The following is a 21075-nucleotide window of genomic DNA, read 5'->3' on the forward strand; positions in this document are numbered from 1 at the left end:
GTGACTCTGGGATCGTGACCTGTCCGCCCAGCAGGGCCGGCCCAGCGCCACCGTGTCACCGGTTCGGGGCTACGCACACCGACCCACCCGCCCCGCCAGGCAGCCTCCACTCGCGGTGACGGCGAACCAAGGGGACGTCCGGTGCACCCTGAGCTTGCCGCGCCCGGCCGCGCAGCATTTCTCCATTTCCTTCCTTCCTCCCCCCTCTCGCGGCGCAGAAAGCCGCCCTTTGGGCCTCGCTTTGGCGCGGAGCGCGCTGATTGGCCGCTTTGAACGGGCCCGGCGCGGCGCCATTGGCGGAGCGCGGCGGGCGGCCGGTTCGAATGCGCGGCGGCCCCGCCCCCAGCTCGCGCGGCGCTGCGGACGTGCCTGTGGAGCCGGCCAGGGAGCGGGGCAGCGCCCCGGGGCTGGGCCGCACCGAGCGGGCGCTGCCCGGAGCCGGTACCGCCCGGAGGCGGGGGTGACCGCGCTCTGCTCGGTGCCCGTAGCCCCCGGGGCTGTGCGGGCACTCCCCGGTGACATCCTGGGCCCGTGGCGCGGCTGACACCGGTTCCGGAGCTTCACACAGTGCCGCTCCTGGTGCTGGCTCGTTCCTCTAGAGCCCGTAGTTAGGTAAAAGTGATGAGCAGGGTGCGCCTTTCTCAGCTCCCCGGAGGAGTTTTCTTCAATGATTTTTTAAAATTTTTTTTATTTTTTTTTTTTCGCCTTGAATTACTGCCCTCTCGTACCTTGGGGTGTAGTTTTTCTAGCTGGAATTGGAAATAAATACGTTCTGTGTTTCTGTTGATGAGAGCAGTTAAGTGTTTCACGTTACATTTTAATTATGTGAGGCACAACTCGCTTCTAAAGACTTGGCACGGGTTCAGTGACTTGTCTGTGTTCAGGACAGCAACTGTTCACCCTCATCTTCTGTTTCTTTTTCCCGTCTATTTCAGGGATAACCACAACCATGGATGATTACACGAAAATAGAGAAGATTGGGGAAGGTAAGTATGGGGGACAGCAAGCTTTTAAATGATCCACGGTTTGAGCTCTGAAGCATCCCAAAAGATCTGTGCACTCTGCCTGAAACAGAAAATACTGAGATTCAACCAAGTCGCTAAATAAGCCTGTGGCTTAATTACTGTGGTAGTTATGTGTGTCTGTAAAAACTTTCAGCCTGCCCCTTTTTTGGAAAGTGACACGGTCTTTTTAAAAACAACTGACCAGTGTTGAAAAGTGTCTGCCTTCATTTTGATGGCTAACGGTGTAACATTCCTTCAAAAGGGAGAGAAAATATGTTCAGAGTCCTGAGAACAGCTTACAGTTTAGGAAGCTCCCCCATGTCTCTTGAGTGTGAACTTAGCAGTTGCCCCTGAAGTTGTGCAATGTGTTGTTTTGCTCGGAGCTGCTGGTAGGGAGTAGTGTTTTCTGGATTGTTCTGCTCTGATTATATACAGGCAGTGCAGGTGTAAAAGGAAAGCAAGATAGCAAAGCTCTGTGGAGAAGGGATTTTTTTGAACAGTTACTTCACATTGAGGCACTAAGAAGATGGCTTCAGTGCAGGTGTTGGTCACAACCCCCCTGTTACTGGAAACCCAGCCTGTGATCACTGTAGAAGTCTGTGTTTGTAAATTGAGAGTTTGAAGTACATTATTCTGAGGCAATAGCAGAAGGTGTGCTTGGATCTTGCAACAAAGCCTTGTGCCTGAATCCTTCTGAAATAAACTAGTTTGTGCTTCATGTGAGGGATTAATGCTTCAAGAAGGGTAAAAAAGAACGCTTATGCTGTCCTGGTTTGAATGCTCTACTTCTGTGAGCACCGATAATTAAGTTGGATTGATTTGAGATTTACTCTTGGTTCCAGTTTCTGCTCAGACCCACAGCACTAGCCTCTGTCCTGCACTGAGCATTGTGCCAGAGGTGTTTCTACAGCTCACATCTATGGATGGCTGGATCTCAGACTGCAGAAGGAGCACTGCTTCCATTTGCAGCTAAACCTTTAGCATTTTAATATGATGTATCAGTGGCAAAATCATAGTCCTTTATCATGATCTTGCCTGAAAGTTAATCAATTTGAAACTCAAATAGTATCAGATTTTATAACTACGTCTTCCAAATATTCACCTTTTACACTTGGGCTTCTAAGTGCCCTGTCCTAACAAATGCTACACTTCATGGGTGGCATTCCCTAAACAAACAAAAATATTGCTCAGCTTAACTCTACAGCTAAGTAGTAGTTTGTAATCTAAACCAATACTCCATTTTTAAGCACTTTTCCTACATAGCAGCTCATGTTTGCAATAATTCATTTGTACCTGAAGCTGGTACTTCCTATATTTGTTTCACTGTCTTTTTGTTCAGGTACCTATGGTGTTGTGTATAAAGGTCGTCACAAAACCACAGGCCAAGTGGTTGCAATGAAGAAAATACGTCTAGAAAGTGAGGAGGAAGGTGTTCCAAGTACTGCTATCCGAGAAATTTCTTTATTAAAAGAGCTGAATCATCCCAATATAGTCTGGTATGCATATACTGGTATTTAGCTAAACTCTTGGAGGGGCACTAGGTCCCATCAGATCATAAATTATTTTTCCACTCCTCTAGTGAAGTGAGAACCTCTCTGCTTAATACAATGTCTGCTTTGCAGCAAATATTTTAAATTCCATATTTATGCCAGTTTTCTAATTAAACCTTCCTCATGCTGCCTCTTCTATATTATCTAACAATTTTTTTAAATTTAGGAATTTCTGTAAATTCTTTTCAGAGGTTATTGTGAGAATGGAGTCATACCTCCTGAAAACTGGCTGCAGCTGTTACTTCAGGCAGACTCAGAAGTTTATTTACCACCTTGGAATACTGTTTAAGTGTTCTGGTGTTCTCCCTGCTGTTCTGGAGCAGGAATTTAGATGTGTTTTGATGCTGTCATAGCTGGCACACCTGAGCAATGAATGAAACTTCCATCAGTGACTGCTTGACATGTAAAAATGATTGCAGCCATTGTCTTCCCACACCATATTTGCTTGCTCTTTGATGCAGCAAAATACTGAATCTTTAATGTGCCTTAAGACTGGCCAGGTTCCAGCCAGGTAGTGTCTCAGTGTGTGTATGTTTGGGTTTAGGAACCCTTACACTCCAATAAGGATGGAGAAGATACTTAAAAATGTGTGCAAATCCTGCTGTGTCTACTGGATTCCTATTAAATATTCCCTTAAGTTCCTAGTAATTCAGGCTCTGCTGTGACAAGCCAGCTTCAAAGAGAAGCTAGGCACCAAAACCCACAGGGGTGGGTTGGTTTTTTTTTAATGGCAAAAGTATTTTTCTTCAGACTCCTGTGTCTGATTTGAGAGAACATAAGTTTAAGAGGAAGCTTATGGGCTTTTATCTCAGTTGGACACTATTTTAGATACACTTGATTTTCCAGATGACAATATAACTCACCAAGTCTGTTATTTGAAGACTTTTAAGACTTCCATAATATGAACCTGGAAATATCAGCTTGTATCCCTGTTGAGAAAAGAAATAGGACTTCTTGCATTTTGCAGTGGAAGTAATTGTATACTCAATTTTTAGCCTTCAGGATGTTCTCATGCAGGATTCAAGACTGTACCTCGTCTTTGAATTCCTTTCCATGGATCTCAAGAAATATTTGGATAGTATTCCATCTGGCCAGTATTTGGAGCGTTCACGTGTCAAGGTAAGGAGGACAATTTCTTAACCTAACAGGGAATTTACTGATGACCTACTAAACCATAAACAGCTCTTATATTCAGTATAATTAACTCCTTGAGGAGAAATGAAAGGTTAAATAAGCAGCAGCAGATAATAAGAAGAATGTGAGTTTTGCTTTCAAATGCCACTTGAAAAATCTTTTAATTAGTGAGATTAAACTGCCTTAAACTAATCTTCAGAATTAATTTGTGTAGCTTTTTGATTGATATTAACCTAGTATCTGCAGTGCTTTGGATCTCCATTTCCTGCTGCTGTGGGGAGAGCTAATGAAGGGAACACCTTTGTGTTGCAGGACACTGACATGTACTAAAGGTAACTTCTTTCTTTCTTTCCTCCTAGAGTTATCTGTACCAAATTTTGCAAGGCATTGTCTTCTGCCACTCAAGAAGAGTTCTGCACAGAGACTTGAAACCCCAGAATCTCCTGATAGATGACAAGGGAGTGATTAAACTGGCAGACTTTGGATTGGCCCGAGCCTTTGGAATTCCAGTGCGGGTCTACACGCATGAAGTGAGTTGGGACATACCTCTGGTGCTTTGGATAGTGTGTACTTGCTTCCTGCTAAGAACTGATTCTGAAACAGCTAAAAATTAGGTTTTTTTCAAGCCATAAGCTAACAAAACTATGAAAAAGTTATGTTTTGTTTTCCAAAACAGTTTTCCACTTCTGTCTGTGGTTTTGCTCTGAGGTTCCAAAACATTTTATGAATCCCACTCAGAGTGAGTCAGATGGACTCAAACTTATTGCTCACTGTCTCATAAAGGCATTTGTGCTTTGCACAGCACTTGGGTTGGAGGGGTTTTGTGGCTGGATGCCAAAGGATTCCTGCTCTTAAGGAAGCTGTGCAGGCCGCTGCTTTTCTTGAAGTAGAAGCTACTGCAATGGAGTTTGTTTGTTTCAAATCAAGTTTGAAACTAGTATTACATCTCCAGTAAAACTTATAGCACTGGCTACTTTTAGCAAAAAACTGTGAATGCTGCTTAATAACATGAGCCATTTATCTTGCAGTCAATTAAAAGACCTGATTCCACAAACTGAACCTTTCCTTGTTGCACAGGTAGTGACCCTGTGGTACAGGTCTCCAGAAGTGCTGCTGGGATCTGCTCGTTACTCTACTCCTGTAGATATCTGGAGCATAGGAACCATATTTGCTGAGCTGGCAACTAAAAAGCCACTTTTCCATGGGGATTCAGAGATTGACCAGATCTTCAGAATCTTCAGGTGTGTAAGGCTGAACCTTTGCTTGCTGCCTGTGTGGCACCACACAACAGTTGTGTGTAATTAAAAGTGTAATAGCACATACCAGATTTCAGACTAAATTGCTTAACATTTTGCTTATGCTTGCACAGAGCTTTAGGGACCCCCAACAACGAGGTATGGCCTGAGGTGGAATCCCTGCAAGACTATAAAAACACATTCCCAAAATGGAAACCTGTCAGCCTTGAAACACATGTCAAAAACTTGGATAAAGATGGACTTGATCTGCTGGCTGTAAGTAGTCTGTCCTAAACTGCTGATTAAGAACCTGAGTGGGCTGTGTGAAATACTCTAGGATACACAAAGCTGTACTCATCAGTCATAGCTAGAAGGAAAATATGGAGATCTTCAAGCTATCAGCAGTGTTATGAGCCTTCATTCTTGTAGAACTGATACCTTGTGTGACATTAATTCCTTTCACAAGTAATACCAGACTATTTTTCACATGAAGCAATTATGCCTCAGCTTTTTTATAATAATAAGCCAGGTACAACTTAAAAGTGAGGATGAGTCTTTACAAAGTGGTTTAAGTGAAGGCTTCTGCCTATAAAGTAGCTGTCACTTCTCTGCTGCCAGCACCAGTTGTGATGTGGCTGTGTGACTGCTGAGCCAGTTGGAAATGTTTATTTTATGGTAGCATGTGGATTAATCTTGGGGGGCTCATCTTGGTTAAACTTCCATGATGTCTTAACTGAATAAACAAGGATAGAAACAGCTGAATATATTGATGAGCTGAGACAAGAAACTTAGTTCAAGTCTGTCTGTAGTGTCTGTCTCAATTGTCCTTAAATTTGGAGCTAAATATTCTTGGCTGTGGTGTATTAACTTTTAATTGGTATCTTTTGTGTTTAGTGTGAGTTTCCTTTACTTCTGTAGCCAGGCAATTAAACTACCACACCAGGCTTTTAATTGGCAAGCTCTTCATCAGTCTTTTCCATTTAGTGCTCTCCAGCTCATGTGCTGCCACTGTTTTATGGTAGCATATGGATTAATCTTGGGGGGCTCATCTTTGGTTAAACTTCCATGATGTCTTAACGGAATAAACAAGGACAGAAACAGCTGAATATATTGATGAGCTGAGACAAGAAACTTAGTTCAAGTCTGTCTGTAGTGTCTGTCTCAATTGTCCTTAAATTTGGAGCTAAATATTCTTGGCTGTGGTGTATTAACTTTTAATTGGTATCTTTTGTGTTTAGTGTGAGTTTCCTTTACTTCTGTAGCCAGGCAATTAAACTACCACACCAGGCTTTTAATTGGCAAGCTCTTCATCAGTCTTTTCCATTTAGTGCTCTCCAGCTCATGTGCTGCCACTGAGGGCTAATTCAGGTCACATCTTAGGTGTGCTCTTAGATGTCCTGAGGTATAATAATGTACCTGGGCTGTCCTTTGGCTGTTCTAAACTGCATTTGTACAGTGCAGATTTACAGATGGGGGTGTGGGTTGGGTGCTCTGTGTGTCTCAGGACAAGCTGACACTTCACAACCCCCTGGTACAGCAGTACCTGTGCACCTGGCTGATGGCACAGTGCATTACCCATACTGGTAACGTGGCAGAATACTCTGAATGGAGCAGTGTTACCCAAAAAGCTCAAATGATCACAATTTCTCACAGTTTTTTGGGCGGGACGGAGCCCCAGCTGACACTGACAGCCTGAGCATTTGTTGAACATGTAGTTGTCCTGGATAGCTCTGAACCTTGCAGCACAGTTGTCTTACAGAGATAAGACCCCTGACAATTGAAATAATTGTTGCTGACTGTATTTACAAACTAAAATGAAAAGAACAGCCAGGAGAATCCTGTTGAAACAGCTGCATGAAAAGGACCTGCCAAGGCCTCATCTGAGCCTGGGTGGGGGCTTCACTCTGAAGCCAGTGGTTGGGGCTGCTGCTAATAAAGGCAAAAATAAAGGTACTAGTTCCTCATGGTGTTAACATAATTCTAGTCTCAAAGCATATTAAATTCTCTAAAGTCTTGTACAATTCTGCCTTAATCAAAGTTAACATTTTAGTTTCCTATTAGTGCCTGGTGACATGGTATTCCTGACTGGAATCCCTTTAAGTTTCCTATGGCACTTTTAAGCTTTTAAACCCATAATATAACTTTAAAGGCAACAAAACTAAATAGTTTGTTCAAGCTTATGTATGTCAATGAAAATGTTTCAATGTTTAAATTTTTTTCTATAGACTATTGCAGATGTACGTAAAGGAGATGTCTTTGCAAATGTCTTAACACAAAAATGTGTAATTCAAATTGCATGAGTGAGGTTGTGAGTTTAAGACCATCATTAGCTAAATGACTTCTACTGCCAGCATTTCAAAGCACTTGATGGCTGTCCTCAAGAACTTAGAATTACCAGGACAGTAGGTGCCAGGGAAAACTAATGTTCCAGACTGCTCAGAGAGGTTTCCTTCACTTGCTCTATCAGTTGTGGTGCTGTAATCTCAGTGTCACAGCATCCCTTTTACAGAGAAATTGCTCTCTTTGAGTGAATTTTGAGAGAACTTTTGATATCAGAATTAACTACAGGACACTGTTCTAGGTATAGGTAATGGGAACCTGCCACAATGTAAAACTGGACGTGCAAGGTTAAATCTAGAGGCAGCATTGCATTTGGCAGAAGTTCAGAGAATATAAATGCAAATTCAGTGGTTTAAATCAACCTGGAAGACTCCCTGTAGAATGAAGTGTAAAGATAATTGTCAGGACTGAGTACTGGGCAGCGTAAGACTGGTTAAGTTTTGTTCTGGAAAACAGATTTGTTGTGCAGACAGGGGAGAGGCAGCTGGTGGAATCCTGATTACTTGAGGTTGAAATGGTCTGTGCTTTAGTAAGGAGAAATAAAAAGACTTTGCTCATTTTGGGTCTAGTACAAAACTGCTGAATGCTTCATTCCTGTTTTGACCCCTTGTATAAGCTATAGATAGTTTCTTTTTAATGGCTAGGATAACAAAATTTCCTTCTGTTTTAGGAATTTCTGGGGGTTATTTTAATGATGGTGACACCCCCTCTTTTTGCTCTTAGCACCTTTATTGAGGTATTCAATTGAAGTATTTTATTGCAAAGAGACTCAAGTGTTAACTGTTTTCTTCAGTTCTACCTCCTTATACTCTACTTTCCAATTTGGATTTTAAAACTGAGTGAGCATTCTCTTATTTTAATTGTCAAGTCACCAACCTGAGCTGAAGCCATTTGACATCACTTTGCTCAGTGTCAGTAACAAAACAAGTGTCAGACCACTTGTCCTTGTAAACATTTAGGGCTTCACCAGCCTAAAGCTTCTTAATTTCCCTCAGTAAGAAGCTGAGACAATTATTGCAGCTTGGTTGCCTGGTTCTGGATTTCATTCAGTGGATGTGGTACCCAGACACAGGCAAGGGCTTGGTTATTGAACAGGGGGTAAATGGGATTCTTCATCTTCTGAGGTGTTATACACTGCTACTGACTTGTAGGGGAAATAACTCTTCAACTAGGAGAGCACAGAACAGAGGGGGGAAAAGGTAGTTACTTTATTATGGTTAAATACCTATATATTGAACAAGATTTTAGCTGACATTTCCTGACTAAGTAAATGTGTTGGTTTTTTTTTTTTTTCCAGAAAATGTTAATTTATGATCCTGCAAAAAGGATTTCTGGTAAAATTATTATGGTTAAATACCTATATATTTAACAAGATTTTAGCTCACATTTCCTGACTAAGTAAATGTGGTTTGTTTTTTTTTTTCCAGAAAATGTTAATTTATGATCCTGCAAAAAGGATTTCTGGTAAAATGGCCTTGAACCATCCATATTTTGATGATTTGGACAAATCCACTCTTCCTGCTAATCTGATTAAGAAATAGACCTTTGGACTAAGTCATCCAGAGAGAAATAATTGTGATTACTTTTACTCTTAAGTCTGTCCATTTGTATGTCTGTCTTTTTGCTCTTAAGATTGGCTGTATTCAGTTTGTTTTGGTTTAAGTGTTATCTAAATGTAAATATTAACCTGTTAGTCCTGAGTTCAAATACAATGCAAATATTGCTGCAATTAATGCAGTCCACTTTCTATAAATAAAGCTTTAACCCCAGTGAAGGACTGAACTTTATTTCCAGGCCACAGCTGCTCTACAGAAGGACTCTTGTTTTCTTTGGAATGCACTGGAAAGGCACCGCTTGGCTAAAAAAGGTGCTAACCCAAACTTCTAAATGGTTGTTCCTGATATGGTAGGAAATTCTCAAGTTTGAATTGTTTCAGTGTCATGTCAGTTACAGTTTTACTTGAGCATGTGCCAGAGGACACTGTGAGATACACTGAAGAACAGCAGCTTACAAAAGTGTGGATGGCCAAACTGATTTTGAGTTTTTCAAGGTAGCTGCAAATCATTATTTGAGATAAGTCCCTTGCTCTGTGTTTTTGTTATTGTCTTGGAGGCCCAAGAATTTGCCAAGATGTTGGCTGTTGTGAACTCCTAGGAATTGTAATCATAAACTGAGATGCCACATGGCTCCAGACTTTTTCATAATTAAAGCAGAAGCTTTTTAAAGCTCCCTGGCATTTAACTGAACAGGTGAGAATATTGTTAAATGTTCAAATAAAGTTCAAAGGTGTGTACTAATACTGGATTGTGTGTTAGTTTCCAATTCCTACCTTCACTGGCCTTCAGACACATCACTAGGGATGGGGTGTACATCTGGTGTAAGTTTTATTGGCTCTAGGCACTGTTGTGCTCCTTTCCTTGCTGCTTGGGGCCAAGGCTTGCAGCACTGGGGAAAGTATTGAAAGTGTTTAGATTTCTAAATCAGGTGTGTGGAAGCACTGATAGGAACTCTATAAACAGTGAGGTTTGTAGGAACCCTGTCCTACAGCTGCTGAATCTGGACACTAGAAGCAGGGGAGATGATGACATCCATCCAGTTCATCATATCTTTGTGCCCATGAGTAGCTAAAACTGTGTTAGACCTGTTGTTAACAAGCAGCATGGTGACAGGTAAATACCACTTGGGCTGTTACCACTGTTCTCTGCAAAGTGCTTCTTAATCTCCAGAAATATTGGAAACTTGGCTTAATGGAGTAATTTGATAGCAGAAAACTGAGAAGGAGAGGATTTTTGAAATCATACAGGTAAGTTACTTAACTGAAGGCAGTGGGGGAGAAGATTGTGATGGCTGGCTCCTTTCTGTTAACACCAGTGAAAGGATTCTATTTCAAGACAAAGTGGGACCTAATTTGTCTCCATTTGCATGCAGTAACTTGATACAGGCTTTACAGGCCAAGAGATTTGTAATTGTTGCTGCTAATTGGTTACCTTGGTGTAGAAAAAGAGGGGAACCTGCCAGTAACTGCATTAAAATCAGAAGTAATGCATAGACTTAGGTTCTGTGTGTGGAAAAGACTTCAGCTGAGCCAACTAGGTATTTTTTGTTGCAGTACTGGTAAAGCCTTATTTTTGTTTTGTAAGTAACTGGTGTCTGTCTCAGCTTAATGTGATATGGGGAATGCTTTAGCCTGTCTTAACTGAAGTACTAAATACCAAAGTGTGCTTTTCAAACAATAACTTAGCCCAAGTCTGCAATCTTTCTTGTTTAGCCAGGCACTGTAACAGCTGCTGTGACATCACTGTAGCTCTGAAGGAGCTATTCTAGTGCTGCTAGAAAGAGGAGGGGCAGGGGAACACAATACTGTCTGTGCCTCAGTGAGATCAGGTGCTGAGTATCCCTGAGACACCTGACTCACTGGCACAGCTCCACTGCCATCAGTGAGGCAAAGTTATCAGTGAGGCAAATCACTTCCTTTACTGAAAATATCATCTGCTCCTGCTAACTGCCCTGCTGCCTGCACCTAGTGTGTGGCAGGTTTGTGATCTTCAAGATTTGGCCACCTAAAACTCAATTTTATTCCAGTGAAAACGGCATGCTCTGCACTTTGGGGATTTATCCCCTTATGGGTGATAATCAGACCCATTTATTGATACCTGTTGCCGTAGCTTTCTTCTGAATGTTGTAAGAACTGGGGATGAAATTGCTTTATTTAAAAGCAATGTGCTCCTGTCTAAAATGAAGTTCTATAATGTAATGTTGCATTAGTATTGCCTCTGGTAGAATGGCTGCTCATTATCTTGAGAACAAGTAAATCCCAGCTGAAAATGATAAATTTAATTTGGTGTTTGACTTCATTTTCTTGTCCTCCATACCATTAAAAAGTAATGTAGGTGAAAAAGTTTTGTGTATACAAGAATAGGATTTTACATAGGATCAGATTGGGGTTTTGGCAGTGGGTTGGGCTTTTTTTAAGTTGCTGAGTGCTAGCAGGCTGCTGAAGTGTGTGGTAGGTGTAAGTTTTATATTGGTCCAGAGGGCATGGGAACTGCACCTGCTGAGTCAGAAAGAAGACACCTACTCAGTCCCATTGCATTTGCTACACTTAAAATTACTTTAAAGCACCAAATGACGGGGAACTTTGGGAACTTACCAGTTGGTATCTGGGGTTACTTCTGAACAGTCAGTTTTGACCAGCACTATTTCCTTGTTGGTGTCCCCAGACCTGCATAAAGGCACAGCACTGCCACTGCCTCTGTTTGATTTTATTTTATATTGGGTTTGTAAAGACTGAGTGGGAACAAGGAAACACTGATATACAGTCCCTACTTTCATTAAGCCTGACTATTTCTTCTCCACCAAGATCCTTGCCTTATTTTCTGACAAGCTGCATCAATTTATGGAGCAATCTAAGAATTTCCCATTGCTCTGACCACCAGCTGCTCTGGTTTACATCTGCTGCATCAATGGCTCATTCCAGGTAATGGCTTTTGATTTTGTTCCCACTGTATTCCTGTATAAAGCATTGTCTCCTCATGTGTAAATGTCAGCAGGGTACTGGGTGTTCTCTGTTGTTGGGCATATTTTACTTCTGCCTGGCTATTTCAATATATTCTCGTTGTGTTTGAATCAATAGCAGGCTATTGATGCTGCTGCTAACAGATTAATTGAGTGATCTCAAACATGTATCTCCAGTACAGGTGCCTGGCTGCCTTTAATGCAGGAATTGGAGGTGAGAGCTGGTCTCTCCAAATTGCTGAAGTGACAGGCATTATGCCCTGGGGAATAATTAGTGGCTTTACAGCAATAGTTATATTCAGTTCCTTGAATTTAATGAAAACCTTTCTGCTGGCCTCTGAAGGGTTTAGATTAGACTGCTGGGAGGGCATTTTAAAAAATATTTATACTCAGCATCCTTTGGTGACAGGCAAAAGGATAAAAAGAGGGACCAAAATGGTGTAGAACATATAAAATTGGTAAATGGATGAGAAAGCTTAAGTTATTTTGTGTTTCTATAAGGAAAAAAGGTTTTCTTAAAAATGGTTAGAGAAATTATCGTGAAGAGTAAAATAATATTTAAAAGACTCCAGGAAAGTGTAATTTATTTTTTTTAAAATCTCATTGTATGAATCTGGTATTTTTAGTAGATCAGCAAGTAAAATTGTATTTTCTTTCTTAGTATTTGGGGCTTAATATATACATGTATGAAAATAAAAACAATGAAACTGTAGCAAAGAGTATTTCTGAAGAGCTGCAACAAGACATTTAAAGTCCTGATGTGTATTTGGGATAGAAGTTACACTTTCTTATTATTCCTGAAGTTTGTGTTGCCTCTCCCTTGGCCACGCGGTGTCACTCTGGCACCTCGGTAGCGGCAGCCAGGCAGGGGGGCAGGGAAGAGCAGAAAAACTCGCTCAGACTCTCCTGGCTCCATGAAAAATTGAAGGGTATTTATTTTCTGGTAGGCAGCCAGGCTGAAAATAATATCTGAATTGAAAGCCTTTCATGAAACATCTGGGCAGTTAAATTTTGCAAACTTCAAAGATGTCCAGTACCACACTGACATACTGATTTCTCTCTTTAGAGAAGAATCACTTAGGCTAATGCACAAAAGCTTCTGTAAAAACCGTTTCATGCTGAAATTAATGATCAAAATGACTATGCTTAATAAAGCAAGTATCACAGGAGTGCCAGTCAATATAGTTAAACTACAACAGGCTCATAATCAGTCTCTCAAATCGCTATCAATTGTCCACAGTGGCCAGTTCTGCAGTGATTTTTTTGAGGTCTGCATGCTTAATCTTCAGATTTTCCATTTTGGAATTTGATACATGTGTGCAAAATGCGCCTGTGGTTTTCTTTTGCAGGCTGTCATTTTTTAAGTATCTTTCATAAGCTTGACTAGATTTTCTGCTGGTAAATAATAGTAATAATAATAATAGAGTCACATTTATAGCAGTTGAGAAGCTGGTCCTCAACACTGACTTCAAATATAAGGTCTTATTTTTACTTGTTGATATGTGTTCTCCTAAATGCAAAAGCTAAAAGCAGAACTATGTCAAATACTTCCTAGATGACTTGATCTGCTCTTAGAGCCATGGGATTACACAGTCACATGCCTGATAAAATTCACCCCAGTGCTGGGAAGCATTAGGATTTTCTTCTCTCCTCTCAATGCACAGAGTGATGTACAGCTAAATAACCACCATAAGTTTATATTAATAATTCTGTTCACTGAGCTGCTTGAGGCAGAAATGCAAGTGCTAATGTGTAGGAGCTGTACTTTGATAGTTATTCTTGGGAATGAAAAAACACACTAATGATTTCCCAGTTCTCATTCAAGTGCTTATAATATGGTCTAGGTAAATTTGCATTTTACACATAGTAAAAGATCATAAATAAATGTAAATACTCAGCAGGTGTCCCTCTGTTATGCCATGAGGACCTGTCAGAGTACTTGTTCTAGTAAGTAGGGAAAAATATCAAAGCAGCAGCTTTATATTGCAGCATTTTCAAAGAGAAGTAAAAATCACACATAGCATCCCCATTTCCATAAGTAACATTAATTTCATAGACAGAGATGGAGCACAAAGAAAAAGAAAGTCTTTAGCAGAATCTGTCATTGGCTTAACTCTGGGAGTCCCCATACATCATTGCTGGACTCCTGGAAAGCCCAGCCAGGGACTGACTGTGATTTAACTCTTAGTGCACATCTCCCGCACCCCAGGCCATAAGCCAGGCTATGCCCAGGAATGCTAAAACTCATGTTCAGGAGGTTCAGCATGCTTGCAGTGCAACACACACACTGTCAGCTGCAGGAGAGGCACCTGCAAGCACTGCAGTGCTGGAATGGCCCTGTGCTGGGGCAGCTTGAGACACCACTCAACTGCTTGCTGAAAAGCTACAGCAAAGAAATCTATGGAAGATGCTAATTTTTTCCTTAAAAAAAATATGAAATGTATCCTAACTAGAGTCATCAGGTGGCTACTGCCATGTACAATTAAAACAAGACTGGTCCCCTCAAAGGAAAAATTAGAGAAATAAGGTAGAGTTTAATTTGCTCTCATGTCAGAGAACAAAAGAATAGAAAAATAAAAGAATAAAAAAATAAAAATAATGAAAAATAGCTCTAACATTATGATTTGCTGCAATGAAAAATTATACATACATAGCATTCTATTCATCTATGTAAAATAATTTTTTCATGTAATGTTTTCTTAGTTAAGAATAACCCTGACTTAGAAAAAGACAAGTTCATGGATAACAAAAAGCAGGGCTTGTCCAGGCTTTTTCTTCTTCAAGCTTTGAACAAGTATCACCTGTTTTAATTAGCTCTCCACACCTTTGTACTGTCATATGAACTGGGAGTACTCTGCATACATGTAACAGTTACTTTAAACAGGGAGCATTTGCAAAGCAAATTATTGTGTTGGAATCTCTCTGCAGTGAAGCAGCATTTAAAAATGGGTTTGCTTTGGTTCCATTGCTTGTTTGAGTTGTTAATTTCTTTAATTTCTTAGGATAGGAGTAAAGGGACTTAAAATCCATTTGGTATTTTGGAGAGTATCTCCCAGCTGAGGAAGCCAACAGGCTCAGCAAGCTGCCTTTGTGTCTAGGGAGGATGGACATACCTGGGACTTTGACATTTGGTGTTTCCAGCACCATTTCTGCAATGAGTTTTGTGGGAATGTGGCTGTTTGCCTGGGAGAAGCTAAAGCAAAGTTGCAGGTTCTGGGCCTTCCATTTGTAGATTTCGCATGCCAATTTTCCTCCTGAATGTGATTATTACATTTACAACACAACACTCAGCTGAAACTTCAAGAGAACTGGAAACTAGTGTTACCTCCAGCAGAGAGCAAAATAAACACATTCCTGCAGTGTGTTTTTCCATGGCCAGACTCAAATTTCACATCAAACAAATCTAGCAAGTGACAGGTCACAACACATGCCTTTAAAATACCAGAGGAAGGAAAGCTTCTTCAGCAGCAACCAGATAAACAAAACCAAACCCCCAAAGTTTTGAACAGCCTCAGAGCATGTTAAAGGCATACCCCAAGCTGTTTTCACTTCAGTAGCCAGCCCACAACCAGCACTAGTTATTCTGCAGTCCTTCCTTGTGTTAGGACAGGGATTGTCCTGCTGTCTGGATCTTGAGCCCTATACTGAAAGTATTCTGTTACTTCAGGTCTCCTGGGGGAAAAAACCAAACAAAGCAGAACTAACATGCCACTGCATTACAATTGTGGCTTGCTAAGACTGAGGAGGAACACATGACAAGGAATAATCTCACAGGCTTCCTTGGTTTACCAAAGGCATGGTCAAAATGGAAAGGTTATTCTGGGACATGACATTACCCTCAAGCAGCTGCCCTATACCAGGTGATACGTGCTGTTAGCCCCTGAAAAATGAGAGGTAATCCAAATTTAGTTCTTACAGAAAACATATTTAAAAAAACACCCAAAAAACCAGTCTGGTCTAAGTAGCTCAGCATTCAGAAAGTTCCCTGACCAGCAGAAAAGTTTCTCACCATCTGGCCCTACAATTTCAAAGTGACAGGCTCAAAGAATTTGCCATGATTTTCACAGTGTTTGACTTTGCCATTTTAATAAATTGGCTTCCAAAGGAAAGATTTTTCTATTCAGTGAATTCTCTCTCTTATAAGGGCCCAGAAAGACTTTCACCTATTGAGGAGTTCAAGTCAGCTTTTCAGATTTCACTCTTGTGACTGTGGAACAATAGCATGGGACTCATACAGAAGAGTTTCAGGCTATGGGAGTTATATGCAAGCTGGAGGAATTGTCAGTCATAAAGATTTGTCATTAAAGTAAGTGAAGGTTTATTATTATTACTTTATTGTTATTATTTTAATAATTTCTGGCTATAAAATTATGAGCTATGTGATCTCAATTGGCCCCATAAGACTTTCTGACCAGATAAATGAGTCAAAGTGAGACATCAATAGTGGAGGCTTAATGTCCTGTGGCTACGTGGGATTATCAGTGTCTGCTCTCATTTAAAAGGCTTCTTTCAGAGAAGTGGTCACAGCACCAAGCCTGCCAGAGCTCAAGAAGCAGTTGGATAATACTCCAGGGCACATGGGGTGGTTCTTGGGGATGGTGCTGTGCAGGGCCAGCAGCTGGAGTTGATGACCCTTGTGCATCCCTTCCAACTCGGCATATTCTGTGATTTTAAAGTCTCTAAGCCTCTAAGAGGAACTGCAAGATAAACAGCCCCACTGTTACAGGGACTAGCTGTACTTGATTGTGGCCTGTCAGCCTGCATCTGCTGGAAGAACACAACCACTGCCTTGTGCAGAGCACCTCAAAAAACTCCACATCCGCACACCAGCCTCCTGCAAGGGCCCAGAGGGAGGGTGTGAGGCTTGGCTCAGCTGTCCCCACCTGTGTGCAGGGACTGGTTCCCCAGAGCTCGCTGTTGATGGGGACAGCTCCATCCCAGGGCCCACCTGGGCCTGTCCCATGTCCAGCAACCACGGGGAGGTCATTGCCCCAAGGAGCAGCAACAGGGCTGGCAGGAGCAGGTGAGGGGAGCAGACCCACATCTGTTCTATGAAATACCCATCACTTCCCTGGCAGGAGGCATCTCCCCTACAGCAGGTACAATTACAGCACCAGGAGTGTTCACCTGAAGAGATTGGCAGAGCATCCCCAAGAGCTTCATCATGCTGGAGAAAACACCAAAGACTCTCTGATGGACACATCCAAAGCATGTGAGTATCCCCAGGAATTTCTTCATACATTTAGTCACGTGCACCTATTCCCTGCAAACCCACAGGCTGTCACCAAATGCAGTGGGTAGGGCATGGGCAGATACAGCACAAAAGAAAGGCTGCTCCAAGGAAGGGTGAACCTCTCACCTCTATGGGAGGTCAGGGAGCAGACACAGAGGAGAGTGTGCCTTCTGTTGTGCAAAGGACAGCAGCACTGAAACACTGAAATCCTTCCTCAGGCCTTGCTGCCTGATGGAACCAAGGAAGAAAGGTTCCATGTGAACAATTTCAGGAAAATTTCAGCTGCAGACTGAAAGTGAAGCAACAGCATGCACAAAAGGATTAAACACCACTAGCTCTTTCTCTCATGATCAGCAGAATTCTCTTACCTTTCTTCCTCAAGATCCTCTGAGGAGATGCCCTCTTTAAGATCCAAGCTCCAAATTTCAGACAGGGCTGTGGCAGATGACTCCACAACAGAAGAACATGTCAAAGTGTATATCATAGTACACTATGATATGAAAATAATTTCATTAAAACTCTTTTCCTTCCAAAACAAAATCAAGAAGGCATTATTGCATTTAGTAGAAATGGATATAACAATTAAAACCTATGCTGAATTCTGTAGGTTATAGCCCACTGAAATAAAGCCCAGGGGATGTGGAAGAGGAAGGGAGAGGCTGCAAAGGCTTCTGGGGAACAGGAGTGCTATAGAAACTGAAGGTGCTCATTCAGTTTGTTGCTAGAGGGCAACAGCAGAGTGCTTAGAGCTAAAGGAAGTAGAAGGTAAACTGCTTCATGCTTCTTGGGCTTAAATGGATATTTTTCTTCTATTATACATGAAGTGTAAACTGGAAAAGGAGATTTTTATATTTCAAAACCTATAGAAACCCTTTGCCCAAAACCTTCCATCCCATGGCACTTCAGTGGTTGCCTGCTCTTAGCAGTTTAGGTCTGTGTTTCTTTAACCTGTTTGCCTCTAGACTGAACTAAGGGCTCCTTACAGCTTCATCTGTCTGGTTCTGGCATCCAGGACCTCAGCAGGCTATGAGCCTTCTCCTGGTTTCACTGGGGTTGGCTTCTGCTAATTCATGACACTGCTGGATGCCTCTGGCAAGAAAATAGTTGTAAATTCCCATCATCTTTGGACTTCAGTCACTGCTCCCTGCTGCTACACTACACTACTGTGCTAAAGAAAGAGGTGTTTAATTAAGGAATAAGTAGTAAAACATCTAATAGTTGTAGGGATGAGCTGCCATGTGGGATGTCTTGACCACAAATCCCAGCTGGTCACTAATAGCAGGGCAAATGCTTTGCTCAAAACTACAAGAGGGAATTGTTGTTGTAGTTTTATACAATGAGTATAAAGCTACAAGTAGGTGAGGGCCTCTGTGCAGCTGATGTACTTCAAATTAACTTCCACAGAGTACTTTTCTATTACTTTTTACCTATTCAGGGAAGTAATCCACCTACTTATGAGGTGTTGTGGTGCTAGATTAATTAATCTTGGTAATATGCTTTTATAGCACTGCCTGCTCTGCTGTGGAAAAGTTAATGATCAACTACTGCTATTGCTTGAATTAGGCTCCCAACAGCCCATTTAGATTTTAACTTACCTTCTTTAGATGTTGCAATGCATTTTGTGTTTGACATGGTTTCCTCTTCTCCTGGCAATCTTAAAAAAACCCCTTACAACAAGCAGGTAAAAGATCCCAAAACAAGAAGGGAGCCTCCTATTTCTCAGGGAATATGCTGCTCTTTCACAACCAGCCACACAGCTCTGTTCTAGCTAGCAATGCAAAGGCAGATTTGATGTGAGGCAGGCTCCAATACCTACAATTCAGCAGAAAGCAGAGCCAAGAGGAAGCCATCTGTGCAGGTGGCACTCATCCAGAGGGAAGGGTGGGAAGGTTGTCCTAAGGACTCACCTGTGGCCCTGCCTAATGAGCTGCTCCAGTGCTTCCCTGCAGCTGGAGGTCAGAGGGTGGTGGGACCAGGGGAGCACCTGGAGCTGAGTGTGTGCACCAGGCTTGCAAAGACCCTTCTCAGCTGAGGTGAATGCAGGTGAATCCTCTCATGGGGATGATTCTGCATCTACTAACAAGGCCTGGTTTCTTCTCCTGTTCCCTACCATGAACACTTCAGCCCAGTCTCAATATTATTTTTCTTTTCCTTCCTACCAGTTCAAAAGGCAGTAAGTGTCACAGTAGTCTGCCCAACAGGATGCCAGTGAGGCAGGGCAAGGACAAAAGGTGCTATTCTCCCTGAGCTTTAAATCCTCTGAATCTCTCTTTAGGAAAAGCTGTGGGTTTTGTTAACCGGATTAGTTTAGTAACAATGGGCTCCATATACACTCTATTGACAAATATATGTGTTCTCTCTAAGGTTTGGGTCTCTATTAAAAAAATCCTGGTCCTAAGCCTCAACATGGCTCTCAGCTGAACCTGGGCACTTCCCAAAAGGCATTTATGGCAGATCAAGTGATGTGCTGTGACTGAAATCTGTTTATCAGCATATCTGGGAGGATATGCTGATCCTTTTCATCCTTTCACAGAAAACAGGACTGGGGCAGTGTCTGATGGCTCAGACTGTGCCTTGTTCTGTCCTACTTGAGGTGCTGCACAAGCTCTCAGTCACTGATGGCACTTGCACAAAACCAAGTGTGCTCTGATGTGAGCACACCCACAGCTAGATTTAATCACACTTGTTACCCACACCTTATAGTTTACAAAAAGCTTATGTTCCAAGAAGGAGGAGAATTTATGGAATAGAAAGAACAACTTCAGTTTTAAAAGCAAGAGTAGACAGAGCCTAAACTTCTAAAAGTATATGTAAGAAATACATGGAAAAACGTCTGTAACTTAAACTAAGGGCACAAAGCCAGAAAACCCAAGGACAGCACCTCAGAGGGACAGTTGCAATTTGCTGTTTAAAGGGTCCTCAGCTACTCTGGACAAAAGTGAGAAGCTCCCACTACAGGGAAGGTGCCAGGCGGTGTCTGCTGGAGTTGAGAATTGAACTGGTGTGAAGTGGCAGAAGTCAGCAGGTCGGGAGTCTCATTTTAGGTGAAAAATTGCACTGTGAAAGCAGAAAGCTACAGTAAAAAAAACCCCACTGCACTGATCCACTAGCCAGGAAAGAACTCATCAGAGACATATAAATACAACTTCACACACTTCAATGTGTAAACCACTCAACAAAATAAATTATGCTATGCTGGCAAAGTAGTAAAAGGCCTTAAGAAAATTGAAAAAGCTTATAGCAATGAAGGATTATTCCCAGTGGAATAGAAGGAATGTGTATCACACTAAGTGATGGTGCTTTGTCTGTGAAAATCAGCCAAGTGAGGGAGCAGCAAGGCCAAGGGCAGGCAGAAGTGATGCTGGACACATATTTACCTTGGCTCTCTGCAGTCAGCAACAGGCTCAGGGCCATATTAAGGCAAAACATATCTCCCTCTTTCCCTACTATCACTGCTCACAGCAGGGATTTCTTCTGTTAATATGCTACTGTGCAGCTCTAGAATTGGAAACTGATTAATTCCCAACAGGCAGAAGGGATTCCTAGAGAGCAGGGCAGTGTAGGTGACCCCAGGGATCACAAGAGCTGAATCTACAGCATCACTTAGGGGTGCTTGCTTAGGGCAAAATGATTCAAGATTATTGAAAATCCCTGGCAGACACTATTTGTGCTGTGCATGCCCATGTGATTTAGCATTATCCAGAACAAACACCAGCATTCACTGAAGTCTGAGGGCAGAGTTCATCATTAGGAGTATTGGGCAGAACTTGTACATGTCACTCCCAGGAGCTGATGCCTGGGTGTGGCTCCTGTGCCCAAAGGGATGTCTGTTTTGCAGTCTCACTCCACAGTCACTTCATGGATCTGAGCTCTTCTGACCTCCTTTTTGGCACACAGCAGTGCAGGAACATTACAACATTCCAGGAACAGATAGAAGGGATGGAAGGACAAATCCCTTTGCTTTCCCTCCTCCTCTTTCATGGGCTGAACCTATACTTGCCATCAGGCAAATGATGAGCTCCTGAACTGACACCTAGTAGAAGTCCAACCTGTGCAACTACAAG

The 21075-nt window shown here is 42.0% G+C and overlaps 1 protein-coding gene and 1 long non-coding RNA gene across 3 annotated transcripts; one reads left to right on the forward strand and one right to left on the reverse strand.

The window, feature by feature from the left end:
• The first annotated feature begins 591 nt into the window (after positions 1-591).
• Positions 592-9562, forward strand: CDK1 (cyclin dependent kinase 1). Of its 2 annotated transcripts, XM_039719631.1 has the most exons (8): positions 592-612; positions 936-986; positions 2344-2500; positions 3550-3673; positions 4048-4218; positions 4766-4929; positions 5058-5199; positions 8691-9562. In XM_039719631.1, the coding sequence occupies exons 2-8, from the start codon at positions 950-952 to the stop codon at positions 8802-8804; spliced, it is 909 nt and encodes a 302-aa protein (XP_039575565.1). In that variant the 5' UTR covers positions 592-612; positions 936-949; the 3' UTR covers positions 8805-9562. The 2 variants fall into 2 exon arrangements, with proteins under 2 accessions (XP_039575565.1, XP_039575566.1); XM_039719632.1 differs by lacking the exon at positions 592-612 and having other exon boundaries at positions 712-986.
• Positions 9563-14316: 4754 nt separating this feature from the next.
• Positions 14317-20089, reverse strand: LOC120507250. The gene is made up of 4 exons (XR_005628706.1): positions 18607-20089; positions 17380-17501; positions 17138-17239; positions 14317-17041 (listed from the first exon to the last, which is right to left on the reverse strand). It is a non-coding gene; the product is annotated as an uncharacterized LOC120507250 (long non-coding RNA).
• Between the last annotated feature and the right edge of the window lie 986 nt (positions 20090-21075).

The sequence above is a fragment of the Passer montanus genome, unplaced genomic scaffold (assembly GCF_014805655.1).
Source record: "Passer montanus isolate IOZ18808 unplaced genomic scaffold, ASM1480565v1 scaffold42, whole genome shotgun sequence".
Classification (NCBI taxonomy): domain Eukaryota; kingdom Metazoa; phylum Chordata; class Aves; order Passeriformes; family Passeridae; genus Passer; species Passer montanus.